The 20,613-nt window shown below is 42.4% G+C and overlaps 3 protein-coding genes across 3 annotated transcripts in view; 1 reads left to right on the top strand and 2 right to left on the bottom strand.

Moving 5' to 3' along the window:
• Positions 1 to 1,956: 1,956 nt before the first annotated feature.
• Positions 1,957 to 6,124, bottom strand: msl2a (MSL complex subunit 2a). The gene is made up of 3 exons (XM_083892774.1): positions 5,968 to 6,124; positions 3,250 to 4,703; positions 1,957 to 2,480 (listed from the first exon to the last, which is right to left on the bottom strand). Exons 1-3 carry the CDS (start codon positions 6,107 to 6,109, stop codon positions 2,169 to 2,171), a joined length of 1,908 nt encoding a protein of 635 aa, XP_083748900.1. The 5' UTR covers positions 6,110 to 6,124; the 3' UTR covers positions 1,957 to 2,168.
• A 1,887-nt stretch (positions 6,125 to 8,011) lies between these two features.
• On the top strand, positions 8,012 to 14,476 carry pccb (propionyl-CoA carboxylase subunit beta). The gene is made up of 15 exons (XM_083892538.1): positions 8,012 to 8,268; positions 9,338 to 9,457; positions 9,547 to 9,615; positions 9,697 to 9,753; positions 9,836 to 9,949; positions 10,027 to 10,137; positions 10,219 to 10,327; positions 11,323 to 11,443; positions 11,535 to 11,616; positions 11,690 to 11,813; positions 12,043 to 12,150; positions 12,237 to 12,337; positions 13,551 to 13,649; positions 13,732 to 13,831; positions 13,912 to 14,476. Exons 1-15 carry the CDS (start codon positions 8,026 to 8,028, stop codon positions 14,031 to 14,033), a joined length of 1,680 nt encoding a protein of 559 aa, XP_083748664.1. The 5' UTR covers positions 8,012 to 8,025; the 3' UTR covers positions 14,034 to 14,476.
• A 1,573-nt stretch (positions 14,477 to 16,049) lies between these two features.
• The window catches only part of stag1a (STAG1 cohesin complex component a), a 34,784-nt gene continuing 30,220 nt past the window's right edge, over positions 16,050 to 20,613 (bottom strand). The window contains exons 23-32 of the mRNA XM_083892324.1: positions 20,132 to 20,271; positions 19,941 to 20,042; positions 19,708 to 19,856; positions 19,022 to 19,150; positions 18,725 to 18,927; positions 18,398 to 18,569; positions 17,531 to 17,647; positions 17,067 to 17,181; positions 16,907 to 16,987; positions 16,050 to 16,106 (exon numbers count right to left, since the gene is read on the bottom strand). Of these exons, the coding sequence (XP_083748450.1) occupies positions 16,083 to 16,106; positions 16,907 to 16,987; positions 17,067 to 17,181; positions 17,531 to 17,647; positions 18,398 to 18,569; positions 18,725 to 18,927; positions 19,022 to 19,150; positions 19,708 to 19,856; positions 19,941 to 20,042; positions 20,132 to 20,271 (1,232 nt within the window). The 3' untranslated portion in view covers positions 16,050 to 16,082. The remainder of the gene's footprint in view (positions 16,107 to 16,906; positions 16,988 to 17,066; positions 17,182 to 17,530; positions 17,648 to 18,397; positions 18,570 to 18,724; positions 18,928 to 19,021; positions 19,151 to 19,707; positions 19,857 to 19,940; positions 20,043 to 20,131; positions 20,272 to 20,613) is intronic.

Genomic DNA, 20,613 nt, shown 5'->3' on the forward strand with positions numbered 1-20,613 from the left:
GACAAAAACATGATCATTTTGACAAACGAGAATGAAACTTCTACATATATATGTGTGTATGTGTATATATGTACGTACATACATATATGTACGTACATATATACATACAAATATATACGTACATATACACATACATACAAATATATACGTACATACAAATATATACGTACATATATACAAATATATACGTAAATATATACATACTAATATATACGTACATACAACATACAAATATATACGTACATTTATACATACAAATATATACGTACGTACATATATACAAATATATATGTACGTACATATATATACATACAAATATATATGTACGTACATATATATACATACAAATATATATGTACGTACATATATACATACAAATATATATGTACGTACATATATATACATACAAATATATATGTACGTACATATATATACGTACATATATATACATACAAATATATATGTACGTACATACATATACATATATACATACACATATATGTACGTACATATATACAAACATACAAATATATATGTACGTACATATATATATATGTACTTACATGTATCCATATATACAAATATATGTATATATAACATACATTAATACATTTGTAACAACAGATTGAATCATAAATAAATATTAAATTCAATATTTTCCCACATTCTCATCCAGTACAAAAAATGATAACAATAATAATAATAACAACAATAACAATATTAATAAAGAAACCTTGTCCTCCTGCGTGGATTCAGATTCCAATGTTCACACAAATGAAGGCACACAAACTGAAAAAGTAAAAAACTATCATTTAATCCATGTTGTATTACATGTCTCCATATTATGGCAGTGAATGTTTCAGTAATAATAATAATAATAACAATAATAATAATAATAATAAGAGTCACTCCCTCAAAACAAGAGTTTTTACATTAAAAAAACCAAAAAAAACAAACAAAAACAAAAACAAGAAAATAAAAACTAATCAGTGTTCAAGTAATGCCCAAAAGAAACACATTTTTGAAACATAAACACACACATACACACACGTACACACACAGTCTGTAAATCCACCTGCTACTTCCTGGTCTGAGGAGAGAACCTCGGCGTTTGTTTGGTCTGCACGAGTTCTCTTAATCTCTAATCTCTCTCTACTGCTTCAGTCTTGTTTTTGGTCACCGTGACTGAAAATGAAAAACACAAACACGGACGACACACACACACACAGACACGCACACACACGGCCTTGTGGAGTTTTTATAAGGAGGGAGGGAACCGAAAAACACAAAGTACCAAAACGCTAACGCTTGGTAGCAAAAAATAGGCTCCAAATCAGTCGTGAATGACAACCTATGGCTTTAAGTTGCGTTAGCTTAGCACACAGTTGTGTACGATCAAAAGATAATACAGTTTAATGATAGTCTAATCGTGGTAAACAACTGTGTGTGTGTATGTTCCTATTGCTATGGTAACCGTGAACAGGTTGCAGTTGTCGTTTTGCGCAACGATCGCTAAGTGCTCGCAGTTCCCTTCGCCGATATCCGATCATCATCAGCAGGAGGAAGTGTTTTCAGATACACACGGACAACTGGACATTTCCCGCGAAATCTCGCTCGCGTTGTCGTGAATCTCGTTAAAATTTGTCACGTCTGAAAACAGCTACAGATACGTTGAGGAGGGAGGGAAAACGTGGAGTCTGGAACGGTAATGAGCGACAGTACTTTGATTGAGTAACGTCAACGACGTGGTTAATAAACGGGGGGCCGTCCTTATACGGAAAAACACGGAAAAAAACGATGCGTCAAGTAACCGAGATAATGACGTACACACACAAACACCTGGTCTGGTCTGGTCTGGGTTCCTATTGCTGCCTCTTACAGTTTATATGCATGTGATATATGAACAAAAAAGCACCTCTGAACGTAGAAAAAAGAAAAAAGACAGGCGTGTAACCGAGTATAAGTGTTTTTAAACTACAGACGGACACACACACACACATACGGGCACACAGGCACGATACAGGAGGCTTTGGCACAGCCATGCTAACTCTGAGTCTGACACAGAAGAAGAAGAAGAGCAGGTTACAGGACAGGACAGACCCATAGCTGCCGTACGCTCCCTAACCCCCCCGTGCAGAGGGGCGTGGAAGGCTCCAGGGTTTGTCTCGTCATCCAATCAGCAGCTCCAGGCTGTCCTCGTAGCCGGGCTCCCGCGGCGGACTCGGCGACAGGAAGGCGGTGGCGACGGGCGTCCCCGTGGCCGTGGCGACGTTGAGGAGGGTGCCGGCGGCGGCGCGGATGCCGCCGCCCGTGGCCGGGTTGCGGAGGGCGGCGGCCGCCGTGATGCTGGTGAGGTTGATGCCGAGCGTGAGCCGCGTCTGCTCCAGGGCCTTCTCCGGCACGGCGAACGCCTCCAGCTTCTTCTCGCCGTTGGCCATGTACGAGTTCTGGCAGCCGCGGCAGATGCAGTCCAGGCAGGCCTGAGACAGAGAGATAAGATATAAGATCAGGGAATGTAGCTGCACATTTTTACTGACAGAACAAAGTCAGATTTGTGTGGGAAAAAGAACAGCAGTGAATTAACCGATTAACAAAATATGCCCACGCTCAAGTCTTCAGGTTACATTCATCACATGCTAAAGGGTTAGCATCTTTTAAACCTTTAGCATTAGCAAAAGTAGCTAATGTAAAGAGATTGGACAGTTTGTGGTCTAACGATCTATATCTATATTAAACACCAATACATTCTGGAGCGGAAACAACTCATCGGTTAATCGATTACGACGATGGTAAAAACAAGCTAGCTTTAGCTTCTTAAATGTGAATATTTTCTTCGATTCTTTGCTCCATAAAACAGAGAAATCATTAAAACTGAATCATTCTGGGTTGTGGACAAAAACAAAGACGTTCGAGAACATCGTCATTTCCAACAATTTATCAATTAAACGAGAAAATAATCAACAGATTAATCGATTACTCGATTACTAAATTAACCGTCAAGTATTTTGATAATCGATTTGAAGCTTTTTTTCATGATTAAAACAAGATTTTCTTCATTAAATCATTCAAACTGAATCACTAATCGACATTTTTTAACATTTTCTAAACCAAACGATTAATTGAGAAAATAATCCATAAAAAAAAAATATCACTGGCAAATGAAAATAGTTGCTACTATAACTAACATCAGGGATTACATATCTTCAGCGCTGATTAAATAGATCAAAAACAGAACAACAGCTGCTGCACCTTGCGGTTTGAGTAGCAGGGACAGCGCTGCCCCCTACAGGTCAGCACTGAGGGATTCTGCGTGGCCCTGCCACACTTGCAGCCCTTCTTCTCCACGGGCTTCTTGTACGGAGGTCTGACGGGCGCCACAGGAGACACCAGGCCGCAGCCCGACATCAGCCGCTGCTCTTTGCTGCGCTCCTTGTTCTTGGAGCCAGCTCCTCCTCCTCCTCCACCTCCTCCTCCGCCGCCACCGCGGGCCTTGACATGCAGCTTCTTGGGGCCCGGCTCGGCGTGCTTCCTGGCACTTTTGCTGTGGTTGGGCGCGGGGCGGCTGTGGGGCTTCGGGGGCCCACCGTTGGGAAGGGACGAGTAGGCGTGCGCTGGTGCTGTTAGTGAAGGCGTGGGCGGCTGCGTGTGAGGAGGAGGGTTCGGAGTGTGTAGGTGCGAGGATGAGCCCTGGAGGATGGAGGTGATGGGGAGAGGATTCACCTTCTCCCTGTCGCTCTCCGAGTGCGATCGTTTGCGGTTAAGGCGGACGGGCGACGGCGCGGAGATCGGGGGAGGGTCGAAGGATGACGCGTGTATGTGAGCACCGTGGTTTGTGACGACGTTAGTCCTGTCTGTCTGTATCTGTGTGTAGTTGTGAGCTGCGTCCAGCTGTATGTACATCTGAGCATGCGCTCTGTCCGTGGCTATGTGCGTGTGAGTGTGCATCCTGTCCGGATACGCGTGCAATGATGAATCGCGACCGGGCTGCAAAGGATCCAGAGTCTGTAACACCTCCTCCACGCTGAGGAGCAGCACCTCGCCCTCCTGCAGCTCCCTGCTGCCCGAGTCCCCATCCCTGAGTGAGCACACGGTGCCCGGAGTCGGGGCTAAAGTTCCAGTGGTCAGACTCAGTTCCAGACCACCACAGTCGGTACTGGACACAGACAGAGCCGTCTGCGGCTGCTCCTCCACCAGCTCGCACACTTCCAGCTCAGGAGAAGAGGGATCCAGATCCTCAAACACCTCGCCGTTGCACTCCTGTGGTCCGTTGGAGCAGGGAGGGTCAGAGGACGAGCTCTGGGGTACAGCGGACAGTTCTGCCGGGACAGGCGGCGCCTCTGTGGGGGTGAGCGACTCGGGTGCAGACGGAGTCAGATCAGCCTGAGCGACACTTGGCTCCTCCGCGTCCACTTCCTCTTCGTGCGACGACGACACGAGCACTTCCTCGAGCAGAGCCATCACTTCCGGAGAGCCTTCCACGTGGCTGCTGACCAATGGCAGCAGCGGCGAATGAGTTACATAGAGGCAGAGCTTCCTGTAGCACTGGACCAGCAAGGAGAGCTGCTTGTTCTCCTGGAAACAGGAGTGGTCCTTGCAGCGGCTGCACGGCGGCCTGACCTGCGTCTGCTGACCTTTGCAGCCCAAGCAGACATAATGCTGACACTCTGGGAGTGAAGGGGAAGTCGGATCCTGGAGCAGTTTACCTAGGACACCAAAAACAAATGGAGCTGTTACTTTGTACAGAGACAGACATTTAATTGTACTGAAACATGGAAAGTTCCAACCTGCTTAAACCAATTTGTACTACATGAATCAAAAACTGCAATTATTAATAGATTAAAGACCTATTACTAAATGAATCACCTACTGTTTACTATAATAAATTAGCAGACCGTTGATTTTATTGATTAAAAGACTTGTGAATGTCATAATTCTGAGGTTAGGGAAACACTTATTGACAGTTAAATATATACACACATGTATTTATACATATATATGTATGTGTATATATGCATATATATATACACATATATATGCATGTATATATATATACGCATATATACATATATAAGTATATATACACACATGTTTATATACAAATATATATCCATACATATACCCATATATATGTATAATATACAGACACATACACATATATGTATATATACACACACATACACATATATGTATATATACACACACATACACATATATGTATATATACACACACATACACATATATGTATATATACACACACACACACATACACATGTATATATATATATATACATACCTATATATGTATGAATATATACCCCAACTACATATATACATATACATAAATACATACACATATACATATATACACACACATATATATTTATATATACATATACAAACACACACACATACATATATGTATAAATTGAGAAAACAATCATCAGATTAATCAATAATTAAAATAATCACAAATTGTGGCCCCGCTTAAAAACATTTTTTTGAAAAGCCAAATCATTTACTTCATGTGAATCAGAGCTCAGAAACAACTCTGCAAACTCTGCACAATCGCATCTCTAAATGCAGATCTCTGCATAGCTCAGTGTTGATGTTCCACGAGCTGAAGCAATAAAGCATGAATAGGAAACACATGGCTCTGCAGACAGGCACAACAACACGGGAGTCATCTGTCTTCACAAGAGGACAGATGACTGGGGCTCTGCCTCGGTTGCTATGGAGACCGCGGAGGTGAGCAGCACGACACAATCGAGTCAACTGCTGCGGGCACCTCAGTTGTGATGTGAATAGTGAGATTATTATAAAGTAGTAATCTAGTTTAGATGTGTGGAGATTATTTGTGACAGGGGGGTAAATTAGTGACAATTTTGAAAAACGATGCAGCATAAAACAAAATAAGAGCAGGTGTTGCTATGATGCACTATTATTATTATTATTGTTCAAATGCTTACCACAGACGAAGCATGCGAGGGACTGTCTGAAGAAGGGCAGTAGTGTGTACATGTCTGTGAAGGTGCGAGGCTGCCGCGGGTCACACTGCAGCACGGCCCGGCTGGCGGACACGTACAGAGCCGTTGCATTGACGGGGTTCATAGCGGTGCACTCCGCAGCCTCAAGGGGGGAAAAAATCCAGCCACTGGCTATAAAGGAGCTATGGATCAAGTTAAGTCTCAGGGTGTAAATAAAAAAAATAACAAATATATATAGTCTATAATGGTGCAACAATCAGTAACTCCAGTGTGTCATTTTTACGACTCAACGAGAAGCACAATAACAGACAGCGAACATCAAGAAAGGCGCACAACGTTAGCTTGGCTAAGTGGCTAGCTGAAGGTAGCATCACCGGTCAGCGGGCTCTACTGTTCACCAACGAGACCCGACCGAGCACAATTAAAGTATCCGGTTTTGTTGGTAATCCTGCCCCGCGTTCCAATTACTCACATTATTCCCCAAATGCTGGCGAGGGCTAACCGCGGGTGAAACGACCACACAACCGCGATAGTGAGGTTAGCATGTTATGTGGTTAGCGTTAGCTTGCGACAGCAGCCGAACGTTACACGGGGCACCGGGTGGTCGACGCTGGCCATAGAGGCGGCTTTCTACGCAGCGGTGCACCGTCGTCGACGTAGAAACGGAACAGCGAGCTGCTGCGATCGCAAATGTGTTTGGTTAGCAACGAGCTAACCGAGCGCAGGCGCGCACTTGATGTAAACAAAGCTAAACGGCTAGCGTTAGCATGGCTAGCCAAATTAGCCAGTGGAGGGAAAAAAAAGACCCCAACCGTATCACTAACCCCCTCAGCGGGGCCGCGTTATAGCTCACGCATAGGAGGGAAGCACAAGCTGTCAATTGAGATTCTATTTTGATACGTGTGGCTGTAATATTTGGAGAGCAACGAGCGAAACATAGCTAACTGGCCGTTTAACAAACGCAGCAAGCACTCGATTTTCCACTTTTCCTACTAGCACAGCCCCTCTCGACAGGCATGATAATCACGCGAGACTTCCTGTAGTTACCCTGGTTACGGTGTAGTGAACGTTAGCGCGTTTCCGCCCCTCAAACACAAACACGAATTAAAAATAATAGGCGGTTTATCATTATTATCTGTAATATACTTGTTGTATATAGTGCACATCTCTTATTATCTTATTTTTATTCTTATCTCTACTCTATTACTTACTCTACATGTAATTTAATTACATTTTTTTACCATATTGTATTTTATTTTATTCTAGTCTTACTTATATTTAGAGTGTGATTTTTTTTTTTACCATATTGTATTTTATTTGATCCTATTTTTACTCTTATCTTTACGTTGTCTTTCTTTTTTTTACTTGTTATGCCCTTGCACATTTCTGCACCTCTTGTTACTTTAACTGAGTGTTGTAAATGTGTGTTTCTCTAGGAATAAAGTTATTAAATTCAAAATTCAAACTCAATATAATGTTTATCTATATTAAAATAAATGAGAGCATTCACGACGAGGAAACGTTATTATGTCTGTATCATGTAATAGGCACATTATTTATTCATTATTAATTCATCCTTACAGGGCTATTGTAATTAATTCCATTCATGGAAATCAATAACGTCAACTCGTGGTTGTATAAATATGATGTTAGCTAACGTTATTTCACTTTAGTATTACTTTTTATGCTGTTTCTGCTCAGATTACATGGAAATAAAATTATTTTGACTTTGATACAAACCAACTAATGCTTATTATAATGTTATTATAATTATTATATAACACATGGATCTGTTTAGGGTTGGTAGACTGAAGCCTGAGCGGCAGGACTTGCCTGACAGGCTAAACTTGGGGCAAAACTCCTCAATCGTTGACTTTTCAGGAAAACCCGATCCCTTCCAAGCCCCGCCCACCAGCCTGAGCTCCAACATACCGGTCTCTGATTGGCTGACAGGGCTCACCCCCTCTGTCCTGATTGGTTCAAAGTCCTGCCTGTTCTTCCGCCGGGGTCTCTGTCGTCAGAGAACAGGCACAAGCAAAGATGGCGGCCTTCACTGTGGCTCGCAGCAGCTGCGGACTCCTCAGCGGTTTGCGGACGTCTTTCAGGAGTTTGGCGCAGGCGAAACATGGCGCGTTGGCCGCGGCTGTGCCGCAGACGGAGCTGCGCCGGGACAGACGCTGGTACTCGGTCAGCCACCTGTCCGTCAAAGAGAGAATCGACGTTAAACGGAGGGCGGCGCTAGCCGGTGGAGGTCAGAACAGAATAGATGCCCAACACAAGAAGGTAAACACAAAAACAACAACAACACTGTGTTTTTAATGTATTCACGTACTTTGTGAGATTATACTTATACTTTAATTGGTTGGTGAAATGCCTGGCTCAAGTGTTGTGAGTCAGCGACCCACAAACACACATTCAAGTAACCTGTCAAACACACTGCTAGTCTTACATATAATACTTTAAATATATGAAAAATGGCGCCTGGATATTACTAATATTACAGTCAAGACAATTTGACATGGTGATTTCCATGCACAGACGACAGAGGCGATTCTAAAGTCTGTAGGGGCCCCAAGCAAAAATTCCCAGAGGGCCCTTCCTTCCAACCAGTGTTCGAAATTAATGAAATAACATGGAAAAACCTTGTAATTAAAAAGTATGTGAAAATATAAATGTAAAGAACAATAAAATACTGTAAATGGCTTTAAAAAACTATATAAACTTAGTAAAAAAAATGCATTACAATGTAAAGAACCCACATTATAAAACAATATAAATATATAGAACTATAAAATACTGTAAATAACTGAAAAAAAACTTGCAGAACGATAACTTCACACAGGTTAAAGTGAGGTGGGGCCCCTTTAGGGAGGTTTACTACTGAGATGTCATTGCAGGCTCCGCGTGTCGGGGGGGCCCCCTATCAGCTCGGGGCCCCAAGCAGTTGCCTGCCTTGCCTGTTCACAAGCTGTGCCTCTGACAGACGCTACTGTAGATTAGGATTATTAGTGCTACTCTGTTTGCAAAAGGTTATGCAATGTTAATAAACCTGCAGACACTTTGACATTTAACCTGAGAAATAAAGAGGTAATTAAACATTTTTTAGAGCATTTAGAAGAAAAGTTGGACGTTGGTCTGTGGAAGAGCTGCACAGAGGAATTAAAATGAAGTACTTCACTTACCTGTATAGATGTTCCTGTGTTTTTGTACCTGCACGTGTAATACATATATGTACGCATAGATAAAATGGTAATTTGTGACTTTAATATCAGATAAACGTATAAATCTTTCATATGTAGAAGTAGTACCATGAGAGGCCAGTGTCACTGCAGCTGTGAATGCCTCCTCACAGGGTAAACTAACAGCCAGGGAGCGAGTGGAGCTGCTGCTGGATCCAGAGTCCTTCGTGGAGTCGGACATGTTTGTGGAGCATCGCTGCGCTGACTTTGGAATGGAACAGGACAGAAACAAGGTAACGGGGCTCAGGAGAAGTCTGTGGGTATTGTTATTGTTATTGTCCTTTATTTCTCTTTGGTTTCTAAAATCTCCTCCGCGCCGCAGTTCCCAGGCGACAGCGTCGTGACGGGTCGAGGCAGGATCAGTGGTCGACTGGTCTACGTGTTCAGTCAGGTACAAAACACATCACGCATGTTTTATACTGTAGAAGGAAATTCTACATTTATACGTTAATCCTCCTCTGTTTCCTGTCAGGACTTCACAGTGTTTGGTGGCAGTTTGTCTGGAGCTCACGCACAGAAGATCTGCAAGGTTTGGCTCAGTGTGCTCTCAGATAATAATCTATATTATAATATTTAATGTGTTTGTATTCTGACACATTCTCTGTGCTCAGATCATGGACCAGGCCATGACCGTCGGAGCTCCGGTTATCGGGCTGAACGACTCTGGAGGAGCTCGGATCCAGGAGGGCGTGGAGTCTCTGGCTGGATACGCAGATATATTCCTGGTGTGGACGCGTTTCAGTTATATTTCGTCGCTCTCTTGTCAGTGATGGGAAAATAAACGTTGATTTCTCATTTCTAGAGGAACGTGTTGGCGTCTGGAGTCGTCCCTCAGATCTCCCTCATCATGGGTCCGTGTGCAGGAGGCGCCGTCTACTCTCCGGCTCTCACAGATTTCACCTTCATGGTTAAAGTGAGCGTAACGACTAACGCACTAAAACCCCCCAAACTGTCAGTATATTTAAAACACTTCCTCGTGTGTGTGTGCGCACAGGACACGTCGTACCTGTTCATCACAGGACCTGACGTCGTGAAGTCTGTGACCAACGAAGACGTGACGCAGGAGGAGCTGGGCGGAGCCAAAACACACACTTCTGTGTCTGGTTAGTTTGCATTTAATCTAGCTTGATCTTGATAATTGATTTAATCGATTTGAAGCTTTTTTTCATGATTAAAACAAGATTTCTGATTATTTTAGCTTCTTAAATGTGACTATATTCTTTGTTTCTTTGCTCCACATAACAAAGAAATCATTAAAACTGAATCATTTTGGTTTGTGGACAAAAACAAAGACGTTAGAGAACCATCATTTCATCGAGAAAATAAAGGACAGATTAATCAGTGATGAAAATAGTTGTTTGAAGTTCAAACTATGTGATTTAAATAAAAGCTGGAGGTTTTAATAATGATCCGAGTTCACACAAAGCATACACTACTGTTCAAAAGTTTGGGCTCACTTATAAAATATAATTATATATATATAATATAATTTAGAGAAACCTACATTTAGAGAAAGCACCTCTTTCAATGAATTTAACACATTTTGAGTAAGAAATTAACGTTTTGATTAAGAAATTACAAATTTGAAAAAAAAACCTACATTTTGAGGATTATTTTTTTAGAAGAGAAATCAAAATTTTGAGAATTCTTTTTTTTTAAGTCCTTATTTTTTGAAGGAAAAGCACATTTTTTCAATGAATCTAACACATTTTGAGTAAGAAATTAAAATTTTAAAAAAAAAGGGAAAAAAAATTGAGAAAAGAATATATCATTTTGAGAAATTTTTTTTTAAATAAAAAATAAAATAAAAAGTAATACATTTTTAGAAAAAATTATTGGGAGAAAAATTTAAATTTTGAGGGGAAAAAATACAGCTATTCTAGCTGCAAATGTCTGGTTTTTAATGGAATATGTACATAGGTGTATAGAGGCCCATTTCCAGTGTTCTAATGGTACATTGTGTTTGCTAATTGGATGATTTGAAAACCTATAAAAAACAATATTATTTATTCATTTTGCAGTGGGTGAGCCCAAACTTTTGAACAGTAATGTATACGTACAAACGCTAACCTCTGTCTGTTGCGGTGTTTTCTCTCAGGCGTGGCTCACCGTGCGTTTGAGAACGACGTAGAAGCTCTCCTCTCTCTGCGAGCGTTCTTCAACTTCCTGCCGCTCAGCAACCAGGACAGCGCCCCCATCGGGGAGTGTCACGACCCCAGGTGACGTCGGTCACCTTCACCGCCTGCACGTCTTCGGGAGGGAAAAACATTTACATTTTATTTATTTATGTCTCGTGTGTCTTTGCCTCAGCGATCGTCTCGTACCTGCGTTGGACACCATCGTCCCGTTTGAGTCGACCAAAGCTTACGACATGTTGGACATCATCCATTCAGTACGTACACACACGCATATTAACCCTTGCTTATTGCTTATAATGCTTATTTAGTGACTTTAATTCCTATCAGATCGTGGACGAGAAAGATTTCTTTGAGATTATGCCAAACTACGCCAAGAACATCGTGGTGGGTTTTGCACGGATGAACGGACGCACGGTGGGCATCGTGGGAAATCAGCCCAAAGTCGCTTCAGGTGAGTTAAAAACAAGATTTCTGATCGTTTTAGCTTCTTAAATGTGAATATTTTCTTTGTTTCTTTGCTCCACGTAAACAAGGACATCGTCATTTCGTTTTTTTAACGTTTTCTGACGTTTTCTGGACTGAAGGATTCATCAATTAATCGAGAAAATAGTCGTTATTTGGAGCTCTACTTGTAAGGGATGTTTTTGAAATATTAACTTTTTAACCGTCATTGACACCAGGCTGTTTGGACATCAACTCCTCGGTGAAGGGCGCTCGCTTCGTACGCTTCTGCGACGCGTTCAACATTCCCATCATCACCTTTGTGGACGTGCCGGGCTTCCTGCCAGGTTTTCATTCCTCCTCTTCTTCTTCTAAATTAATAAATAAATATCAGCTGTGACGGACAAACCTGACTAACGCTTGTAAACAACAGGTACGGCTCAGGAGTACGGAGGAATCATCCGACACGGAGCGAAGCTGCTGTTCGCTTTTGCCGAGGCCACCGTCCCGAAAATCACCATCATTACAAGAAAGGTAAAAACACTTATAGATAGCTTTGTTTTAAGATAATAACAACAAGCTCGGTCATTATCTTAAAAATAGAAACGCATAGAGATGTTTGCCGATAAAGTAAACTTCAGTGGGATTAAGCTTTACCCTTTAGGTGTTTTTCCACAACGATTTGATTCAAAACATGACTGTGGTACCTTTCACGACACAAATAAGTAATTTTAAGAGTCTGTGGGCGGTGCCAGAGATTGTTGGTGTTGTGATCGCAGTATAAACGCGTTAGTTCTTCTTAATTTGAGCCGAGCGTTTGAACCAAAACTGGTCCAAAACAAGAATGAATTCAACCTGGAACGTTCCTTCTATACTCATTTACGTGTACGGCTTGAAATGTGCGTATTTTCACTTGTGTATGTATTTTATCTCTTTGTCTACACCATGTTTTTTCCTCACTTGCTCTGTTTTTGTTTGTGGCCGGAGTTTGTTTTTTATTTGTTTGTCTTTTAACTCGAAAAGTCGCCGACGGATTTGGATTTTCAATGCGACCCAGAACAAGTGATTACATCTTGGTCGTGATCCGTAGACGCTATCACTCGATGTCTGACCCGTCTGTTTTTCTAGTTTTTGTTTTAATGGCTTGTCCCATGCTGAATTTTTGTTCCATCGGTACTTAATTCACATTTGTAAAACTAGAAAAGCACACGGTGAGCGCAGACTTCCACCAAGGCAGCTCACTGCCTACAAAATACTCCCTGCTGGCGTGTCTGGGTCAGACAGCGAGTGATGGCGTCTACGGATCACGCCCATGTTCCTGGTCCCATTGACATGGACATTTCCTGAAAATTTCATCCAAATCCGTCCGTGACTTTTTGGTTTATGTTGCTAACTAACAGACGGACGTACAAACAAACTCCAATGAAAACATGGCCGAAAATTAGTGCTGGGCGTCAACGGCTCGCTTCCATGAAGACTGACCGGAACGCGTGACGTCATGTTTACGTGACTCCTGATTGTTAAAATCAGTTTCTAAAGTAACTCTAAACTTTAAAAACAGAGGCATACAAACGCAGTAACACAGGTACGTTGTAGCGCTGCTCTTTTCCTTTAATAAACAGACTGCTCCAGTTCCACTGTAGGCTAATGCTAACGGCGCTAAAAGGAGCTAATGCAGCTAAGGGAGCCAAGTGGTAAACATGACGTCACTTAAATGCCATTAAGTCCTCCTCCTCATGAATCTCAGGCGTACGGAGGAGCCTACGACGTGATGAGCTCCAAACACCTGAGAGGAGACGTGAACTACGCCTGGCCGTCAGCAGAGGTCGCCGTCATGGGCGCCAAGGTACAAACTCACTTGTTCTCTCTCTCCGTCCCGATCGGTTTGACCATATTTGACTCTTCACCTATTCACGTTTTCCTCTCAGGGCGCCGTTCAGATCATCTTCAGAGGGAAGGAGAACCAGGCGGAGGCCGAGGCCGAATACGTGGAGAAGTTTGCTAACCCTTTCCCTGCAGCCGTTCGAGGTACGTTCTTCCAATTTCCACCATTGTTTTCCCCACGTCTTACGACGTCTCCGTGACCGTATACGCTTGTTGTTTTTTAGGTTTCGTCGACGACATCATCGAGCCGTCGACCACGCGCAAGAAGATCTGCAGAGACCTGGAGGTGCTCGCCAGCAAGAAGCAAGTCAACCCGTGGAAGAAGCACGCCAACATTCCTCTGTGAAAACGGACGTCAACACAACACGATCGAGCGAAACTGCAGCGATACTGTGAGACGGTGACTTTATGACGGTTATCGCTCCACTACAAGCAGCACATGGATGCAACACATCCTGTACCGAGTGGGTTATCATGGATTTAAGGGGAGAAAACATCGGTGTTGTGTGAATAATATTGTGTTTTTTTTACACTTATTATGCAAGAAACTAACAGGAAAACTGATCACATTTCACCACCATGCGGCCATATTGGTCACAACGTGTAGCTGTGATTATCACAGGACGACAAAAGGCAGATTAACAAACCGTATCGCTGATATACATCGTATTATGTACGTTTGTCTTTAGGTCAAGAAAATGTCATTCTCACCACATGCAGGAACTGTGCCTTCCCTTCTTCTTTCCTCGTCTGTCCTGTGTTCTTCCGTCTGTAAAATAAATCGTGAAAACACGAGCATATTTTCATTTGAAGAGTTTTTGTTCATAAATCTGTGAAGAAAATTGAGTTCTAGTTTCAGTAAAATCATGAACAACAAGCGTCTCTGGTTATTTTGGATCCGACAAAAGCATAAAACCGTATTCAACAAAGATTGCAAATGTCCATAAATTGAATACAGATTTTATTTTATTAATAAAAAGAATTTAGTTTAAACGAAAAAAACAAAACGGGCTTTTAGAGCATTTTTTAACCGATGTCAACTGCACTGCAGAGAAGATCCGATCGTCTCCGACGCTCGGGGGAACGACGACGACCGAGTGACGGAACGAGGAGAAAGTAAACGTTAAACAAACGGCGAGGTGGGAAAATATTATGGCAAAAAACACATTCAAAGAAAAAGCTGTCAGGACACAAAAAGAGCCATCACTGCACCGATATGAACAAGAACGACGACGACGACCACCAATCTTCAACTTCAATACTGTTCGCAGGTGTAAAAAAAACCAACAACAAAACAAAACAAATAAACGAGAGAAATGTGAGGAACTTTGAATGAAAACACTGTCATCTGCTGAAAAGACTGAACTGATTCTGAGCTAACCGTTAGATATGACTGAGAGGTGTGTGTGCGTGTGTGTGTGTGGGGATACACTGTAAATATGTCAGGCCACAATTTGGCAACAAACGAGAAACACACAGAAGAAAAAAGCTGTACAAACATCGGACGAAAAACAGAAACACTCGATTTAAAACTTCAGTACTAAGGCTACAGAATTCAAAATATGTTGATCTTTTCTCTTTTTTTCTCCTCCTCTTTTAAAACCTTTTTTGTTTTTCTTCAAAAAATCCATTATTCAGAATGTGTGTGTGTGTGTGTGAGAGAGAGAGGGGGCGGGGCTTCTGTCGCTTTGACAACACGCGAACGACAACACGGTTACATCATCACTTCTGTCAGACTGCAGCTGTTGACCCCTGCTGTGTGTGTGTGTGTGTGTGTGTGGACCCACACTGTAAACACACACACACACACACACACACACACACAGATGATAATAAGATCAAAGATACAGAACATTTAGAATCCAGATCTCCGCTCATCAAATTCAATTCTTCAAAACCAGACGTGAGACGCCGAGAGAAAGTGGGCGTGGTCAGAAGAGCGTGGGCGTGGTCAGGAGAGCGCGACGTCAATGCTCCGCGGGCCGCCGACAAAACGACTGTACATGTGTTGAACAGAGAACCGTAAAAACTGCCAAGTGCTCGGTTGGCGTAGCAGCCTTCAGAGCTACCGCTAATAAGAGCTAAAACCAAGGAGGAGGAGGAGGAGGAGGAGGAGGATGAAGAGAACGATGATGAGCGACCTCCGGCTCCGCCCCCTCCCCCCGGCTGATAAAAACAGAGCAGATGCTCGCTTAATGCGTCCAAGGTGAGATCCAGCCATCCCATCATGTTCTTAGAGAAAAGTACTTCAAACAAATGTCTTTTTCTTCTTCTTCTTCTTCTTGTGGAGAGTTTGGCTGGCAGGAGCTGATCAGCTGATCACACGTCCAAACCCCAAACCCCCCCACCCCTCATCTGTTTACTCTGGATTAGGATCCTGGGCCTCTTCTCTGGATCAGAACATGGGCATGGTGAATCCCTGTAACCACAGAGAATAGACAGAAAAGAGTCAGAAAACATCTATATTCATGTTTTATTTGTGTTATTGTGTGTATTTTTTTTATTGTTTGTTCTTATTCTTTATTTGTTTATCTCTGATGTACACCGGTCTGTTGTCAGCTGTTGTTGTTTTTAAAGTGCTTTATAAATAAAGTTAGATTGGATGGATGGATATTTTTAACTCGCCACTAGAGGGCACCAAAGACAATAATGTCTCAATGAACAGAAGACCCTTGTGAATTAAAAATAATACACCCTAACCCGGTTAGTTTTTTTCGTATTAATTTAGTAGTAGAATCTTTAAATCTGAATAATAATTGTACTAATGTTTGGGAAAAATTGCTATTTTGAACCCTAAATTAAAAGGTAGCAGCAGTAATAGGAGCGAGAAGCCATATTCTCTTGTTTTCAGTTAAGAGCTTAGGTCAGCTGGTGGGTTTTTTTTTGTCATTTATTTTCCGTTTTAATTTTTTTATATTTATTATTATATTAATAATTTATATTATTATTATTATTTTATAGATATTCTGCAAGAGAATTAAGTTTTGCTTTGTTATTTTGGCGAAAGACGAGGTGGAAGACGCACAAGGCCTTTACATCATGGTATAAACTATAGTGTCTATCGTCTATGTGTTTGAAAACATAAATACTGCACTTTTAACGGCCTCTGTAATTAAATTGAGGTTTTAAAACCTCAGTTTTAATAGTATTTACTAATGTTTCAGGTTTAATTATTCAAATTAATCTCATCTATTAACTCATTATTATTCAAATCCTTACCGACTCGTCCTCGATCATCGCCGCCGAGTCAAAAAAGTCCGGTCTTAATTCCGCTCGTTCTCGTCTGTTCCTCGAAGGCGGCTGAAAGAGAGAGTAAGAGATTAAACGTAGAGCCATGAAATAACATTAAGTGTTAAATGTTAATTTTTTCTTTACTGACCAGGTCGATGACCATCGTGTCCTCAAACTCCTCGTTCATGTCCTCCAGTTGACCCCGCGACGACATCATCACGTCCTCGAAGATGGGCTCAGCGTCGTCCTCCATTAACCCGCGCCTAAAGAGCAGGTTTTATGATTATTCTGATTATTTCCTGCAGCGACCTTCAGTTTGGATTAAAATCTGTGAGCCGCTTCATCTTCAAAGTATGGAACGAGTTGAAGAAGATACTGAACACGTGTGTCGTGTTATCTGTAATCTATCGCAGGACGACAACATCCAAGGCAACGACAACGACTTCTTATTAAAAGACTTCAAAGACAACCGTCACAAAAACAAACTGGACGTTATTGAAGAGATACTCGATGATGATTAAGTCATGGAACACAGAGTCGAGGTGGTTTACATTTAAAGACGACTGAAGAGTTTTAAGTGAATTGAGAAAAACAAAGAAAATAAAGCCGTACACAGTCTGCCGGACGCCCTGATTGCTGCGTGACTTGATGTAGTTCATGCCCGTCCGGTCCTTCCTGTTCACCTCCTCCATCTTCTGCTGTCCGAGCCACGACATCTGCATCTGAGGACTGAGGACGGAGCATTAGTGCTGGGCAACGTTCACGCACGCTAACGCACAACGCGTTTTTGTCCCGTGACGATTGACCCGGAAAAAGATGCATGCGTGACGTCATGTTTACTTGACTCCCGATTGTTAAAATGACACTAAAGTAACACTAAACCGCTCCAGTTTCACTGTCGGCACGCTAACGCAGCTACCTGGAAAATTGCGCTAAAGGAGCTAACTGGTAAATGGAGCTAACGGAGCTAACTGGTAAACGGAGCTAACGGAGCTAACTGGTAAACGGAGCTGAAGGAACTAACTGGTAAACAGAGATAATGGAGCTAACTGGTAAACAGAGCTAACGGCGCTAAATGGTGAAAGGAGCTAACTGGTAAAAGGAGCTAACGGAGCTAACTGGTAAACTGAGCTTACTGGTAAAAGGAGCTAACAGAGCTAATTGGTAAACAGAGCTAGCTGGTAAACGGAGCTAACTGGTAAAAAGAGCTAACGGAGCTAACTGGTAAACAGAGCTAACTGGTAAAAAGAGCTAATGGAGCTAACTGGTAAACAGAGCTAACTGGTAAAAGGAGCCAACTGGTAAAAAGAGCTAACGGAGCTAACTGGTAAAAAGGTCTTTTTCCGTCAGTCGTCATGGAAACGCGTCATGCGTTAATGTGCGTAAACGTCGCTAACCGCCGCTAACGTACCCAAATGCATCGTAAATATTAAATTCAGTATGTCTGTGTTCGTAGAACGGACGTGAGCGTGAACTCACTTGTGCACGAAGTCGTTCTCCGATCCAGGTTCCGAGTCGGGGTCCGGCATGTGTTCCGCCGGCCTGTTCTCTCGGAGCACCGTCGAGGTGAGCTGCGGAGTCTGCAGCGCCCCCGGTGTCTGTAAGGTGTCGTTGCGTATCAGCCACGAGCCCTCCACGCTGCTGCTCTCCTCTGGAGACGAAGAAAGAAATCATTAAAACTGAATAATTTTGGTTTGTGGACAAAAACAAAGATGTTGGAGAACATCATCATTTCCACGCTTGACAAACACTGATCCACGTTTTTCCGACGTTTTATTCCCTGTAAACTCTGAGGTTTTAACTCACCCTCGATGCGTTTCTTGTGCAGCGGCGGTCGACCCTTCTTGCTGCGCACCGAGCCGGTCTTGCTGCTGGATCCCGACACGACGGACATGTGGTCCTCGTCTCCTCCGGTCAGCAGACTGTTCCTGTAGGAGATGAGCGGCAGCCAAACGTCCTCACGACGCTCCGACATCGACTCCGACATGAACTTCTCCAGATAAGAGTGGCTGAGGCGACAGAGAAGAGAGTTTGTTTTTAATATAATCTAATTTAATTACACAGAGAGGTAACACAGTGGGATTATTTAAGTTGGTAACTTACACCGTCTTTTTGTCTTGGCGAATGAGTTTGGACGAGAACTCGCTCAGGACTTCCAGGAAGGCCAGGTTGAGGGGAGGGAACTCTGATCCTCGAGGATTCTGGTATTTAAACGCAAACTCTATTCCATCCCTAATTTAAAAAAAAAAAAAAAAAAGGGAAAAATATGAAGTAAATTATTAAATAACGGTAACACTTTATAATAAAAGTACACACTATTAACATTAGTTAAGTCGGGATGCACCGATCCACTTCTTTTCACTTCCAATCCGATCCCTGAATTTGAATATCTGTGGACACTATTCCAATATGGATGCTTTAATATTATAATATATTTTCCTGGTTACGTCCTGATCAATCATGCTCGCCTGCTAGCTGGCTGTAAACTGTGGAATGGATTTAACGAACGGATCGTGCATCGTTACTCCGCGTCTCATTGAGACACGCTTTCCGTTCAGGAAATCCGTTCCACTTTTTGCAGCCAGCTAGCAGAGTCAGGGAATCACTTGTGGAGACGTTTCAGCAGAAAAGATGGATCAGATCGGAAATCTTTACACATGGATCGGATTTTTTCCCGATCCGTGAATTACGTCTGTATCGGAACCCGATACCGATACTGGATCGGATCGGCCCCATCGCTATAGTTAAGCATTAATAATAATAATTCATAACTGTGTTTATGTTCTTACTTGTGCAGCGTGGCCACGGCCTCTCTGGTCTTGATCTGATCGAGGCCGAAGGTCAGAGCGAAGCGACGAGCCAGCTCCTTGATGCCGCTCACGTGAGACGACGTCCGGTCCAGATTTGGACCCTGATCCTGGAGCAGCTCGTTGAACAGCTGGAACACACACACACACACTTTAAGAACACAGCGAGACAAACCTGGACGTGTTTCCGTGTGTATGTGTGTGAGCGTCTTTACCTGCTGCAGACTGAGGATGAGCGTCTTAGCGCAGAGGATCTTGTCCGTCTGCCTAGTTTTACTCAGCGTCTCCTTGATGATGTCGCCGTAATCGTTGTAATACTGCGACACAGACGGAGGAGAACGCGTTAGCGTCTTTGAGCACAGCACCACACACAGCGTTCACTGATGTCTAAAGTGTGAGCACAAACCTTCATGTAGTGCTTGAATATGTCGGCGGCTGCAGGCATGTCCACGATGTCGTAGATGATGAGTTTGCAGAACGCAGCGAGCAGGTTTCTCCTCTTGTGCAGAGCCTCGATCTTGTTGGCCTCGTCCTCCTCGTCTCCCTCTGAAGGAACGACGACAAGAAATGACTCATTTATATAAATACACTGGGCTCACGAAGAAATTTCCTTATTTTTGAAGGAAAAACACTTTTTTTTCAATGAATTTAACACATTTTGAGTAAGAAATTACAATTTTGAGAAAAAATATATATCATTTTTTTCAATGAATTTAACACATTTCGAGTAATAAATGAACATTTAGAGAACATTTTTTTTTTAGAAAATTTACATTTTGAGGAAAAAAGATATTAAAAAATGTCCTTATTTTATAAGGAAAAGCAGTTTTTTTCAATGAATTTGACAAATTTTGAGTAAGAAAATAAAATTCTGAGAAAAAAAAAAAT

Source organism: Microchirus variegatus, assembly GCF_963457635.1.
Source record: "Microchirus variegatus genome assembly, chromosome: 7".
NCBI lineage: Eukaryota > Metazoa > Chordata > Actinopteri > Pleuronectiformes > Soleidae > Microchirus > Microchirus variegatus.